Genomic DNA, 2,230 nt, shown 5'->3' on the forward strand with positions numbered 1-2,230 from the left:
AGGGGGCGGCGGGGGGCGTGGGGCCGGGGCTGGGGGGCAGCGGCGGCGGGTCCGTTGAGGGAGGCTCCGCCGGGGGAGGAGGGGCCGGGAGGGGCGGGCTCGGTGGGGGGGAGAGGGGGAGAGGGTGGGGAGGGCGGGAGAGGGGGAGGGGAAGGCGGGAGAGGCGGAGGGGAGGGTGGGAGAGGGGGTGGCGAGGGAGGCGGAGGTGGGGAGGGCGGGTCGGGGGGAGGGCTGGGTTTGGGGGAGGGGGGCTCGGGGCTGGGAGGAGGGCTGGGGGCGGGGCTGGGGGGTTCTGGGGAGGGCGGGCGTGGGGAGGGGGGGAAGGGTGGAGGCGGCGGGCTGGGAGCAGGGCTGGGTGGGGAGGGTGGAGGTGAGGGAGGGAAGGGCGAGGGCGGGGGCGAGGGCGGCAGGGGCGGTGAGGGTGCCGGGGAGGGCGGTGCAGGGCTGGGCGGCGCCGGGCTGGGCGGCGCGGGGGAGGGCGGCGTGGGGCTGGGTGGCGAGGGCCTGTGGGCAGCAGGGCGGGATGGGACGACGGGATCGGGTCAGGCTCTCGGAGCATCGCACCCCTACCGGCCTACCCCGCACCCCTACCCCGCACCCCGCACCCCTACCCGGCACCCCGACACCACGTCCGCACCGCACACCGGCACTTGCGCACACTCTCATTTCTGGGCTTTGAGGCCACCCCTCCCTGTCCACCACCCCCCACCCCCCACACGCTACCCCTTTCCCAGACCTTCCCCCCCAGCCCCTCCACGCACACACACACACACACACACACGCACACGCACACGCACACGCACACGCACACGCACACGCACACGCACACACACACACACACATACACACATGCACACACGCACTCACGGCGGGGGCGGCGGGGGCTGGTAGCAGCTGTTGTCGCACACCAGTGTGACGGGCAGGTAGGCGCAGCCACCCGCCAGAGCCAGGCGGCTCACAGTGGTGCCGGCCCACAGCGCACCCGTGGGGGAGGGGGACGAGCAGGACTGCGTGTGTGGTGGGGGTGGGAGGGGGGGGGGGTTGAAAAGATTGGTACAAAGAAGTGGGGGCGGGTGCGGGGGGCGGGGGCGGGGAAGAGCGGTGGTGGGGTGCAATGGGTTTGTGGGATTTGTGGTGGTGGTGACTGTGTGTGTGTGTGTGTGTGTGTGAGGTGATGGGGAGCGGCTTCAGGGGCGCATCATGGGCATGTGTGGCCGTGTGGCTCCATCCCGCCCTGCCGCCCGCTCATTCCTCAGCTCCTGTCAGCCACCGCCACCCTTCCCCACCGCCACCCTCCCTGCACCTTCCTCCGCTCACCGAGGCCGCGGTGTCCAGGGCCAGCCACACGTGGTAGGTGGCTGCGCGGGGGGAGGAGAGAGAGGGGGGAGGGGGAGTTGTAGATACCAGCCCAAACTAGTGGGTGGGCGGTGATGGGAAGGGGCAAGAGGCAGACGCGCACTGGAGCGGTGCCAGGCGATGCAGGATCCAACCACTCGAGCCCCGCGCGCTTTCCAGCTGCTCTCCACTACCGCCACGCCCGACACTGCGGACAAGCTCGGTCTTCGTCCCGACTCGTTCCCCTCACCCGCCCAACCCTTCCATCCACCTCCACCCCCTCCCAACGCTCCACCCGTGCCTCCACCCCCAGCCCCCATTCGCCCGCTCCCCGCAGCCCCGGCTACCCTGCCTGCGTACCCGACACGGGGCCATTGACGTAGAAGCAGTCGATGACGCGCGACACGTCAACGAACAGTTGGTTGGAGCGGTTGGCGCAGTCCGGCGCCGACGTGCGGTAACCGTAACCGCCAACGTAGTTGATCTCGCTCTGCGGTGTGCCAACCGACGACGGTTGGGGGCAAAACGACGGCAGCGCCATTCCGGAGAAGTACGGGACCATGTCCAGGCCGATGGCGGTTGGCGCGGCGGTTAGGAAACGGCCCGCCGCCAACGAAATGTCAAACCGTATCGTCCGGGCGTTGACCGCCGCTACGGTGATGTTACCGGAATCAGTTAGGGTGCTGTCCGTGTACAGTTTTCCTGTTCGTGCCGTGACGCGCAGGCAGCCGGCCTGAGGCGGCGCGGGCGGCGGCGGCGACGGCGGCTGTGGCGGCTGCGGCGGGCTGGGGGGAGACGGCGGCGGCGGGCGCGGCGGGCGGGGCGAGGGCGGTGAGGGCGGGGGAGAGGGTGGGCGCGGCGGCACGGGCGGCACGCCGGGAGGTGAGGGCGGCGA

The 2,230-nt window shown here is 71.8% G+C and overlaps 1 protein-coding gene across 1 annotated transcript in view; it reads right to left on the reverse strand.

Annotated features, from left to right (window-relative positions):
• CHLRE_04g232202v5 (uncharacterized protein) overlaps positions 1-2,230 on the reverse strand; it is an 18,116-nt gene that overhangs the window by 9,926 nt on the left and 5,960 nt on the right. Inside the window, exons 10-13 of the mRNA XM_043062115.1 lie at positions 1,696-2,120; positions 1,318-1,358; positions 868-1,007; positions 446-504 (exon numbers count right to left, since the gene is read on the reverse strand). Coding sequence (XP_042925467.1) covers positions 446-504; positions 868-1,007; positions 1,318-1,358; positions 1,696-2,120 — 665 coding nt within the window. The remainder of the gene's footprint in view (positions 1-445; positions 505-867; positions 1,008-1,317; positions 1,359-1,695; positions 2,121-2,230) is intronic.

This window comes from Chlamydomonas reinhardtii, chromosome 4 (assembly GCF_000002595.2).
Source record: "Chlamydomonas reinhardtii strain CC-503 cw92 mt+ chromosome 4, whole genome shotgun sequence".
Classification (NCBI taxonomy): Eukaryota; Viridiplantae; Chlorophyta; class Chlorophyceae; order Chlamydomonadales; family Chlamydomonadaceae; genus Chlamydomonas; species Chlamydomonas reinhardtii.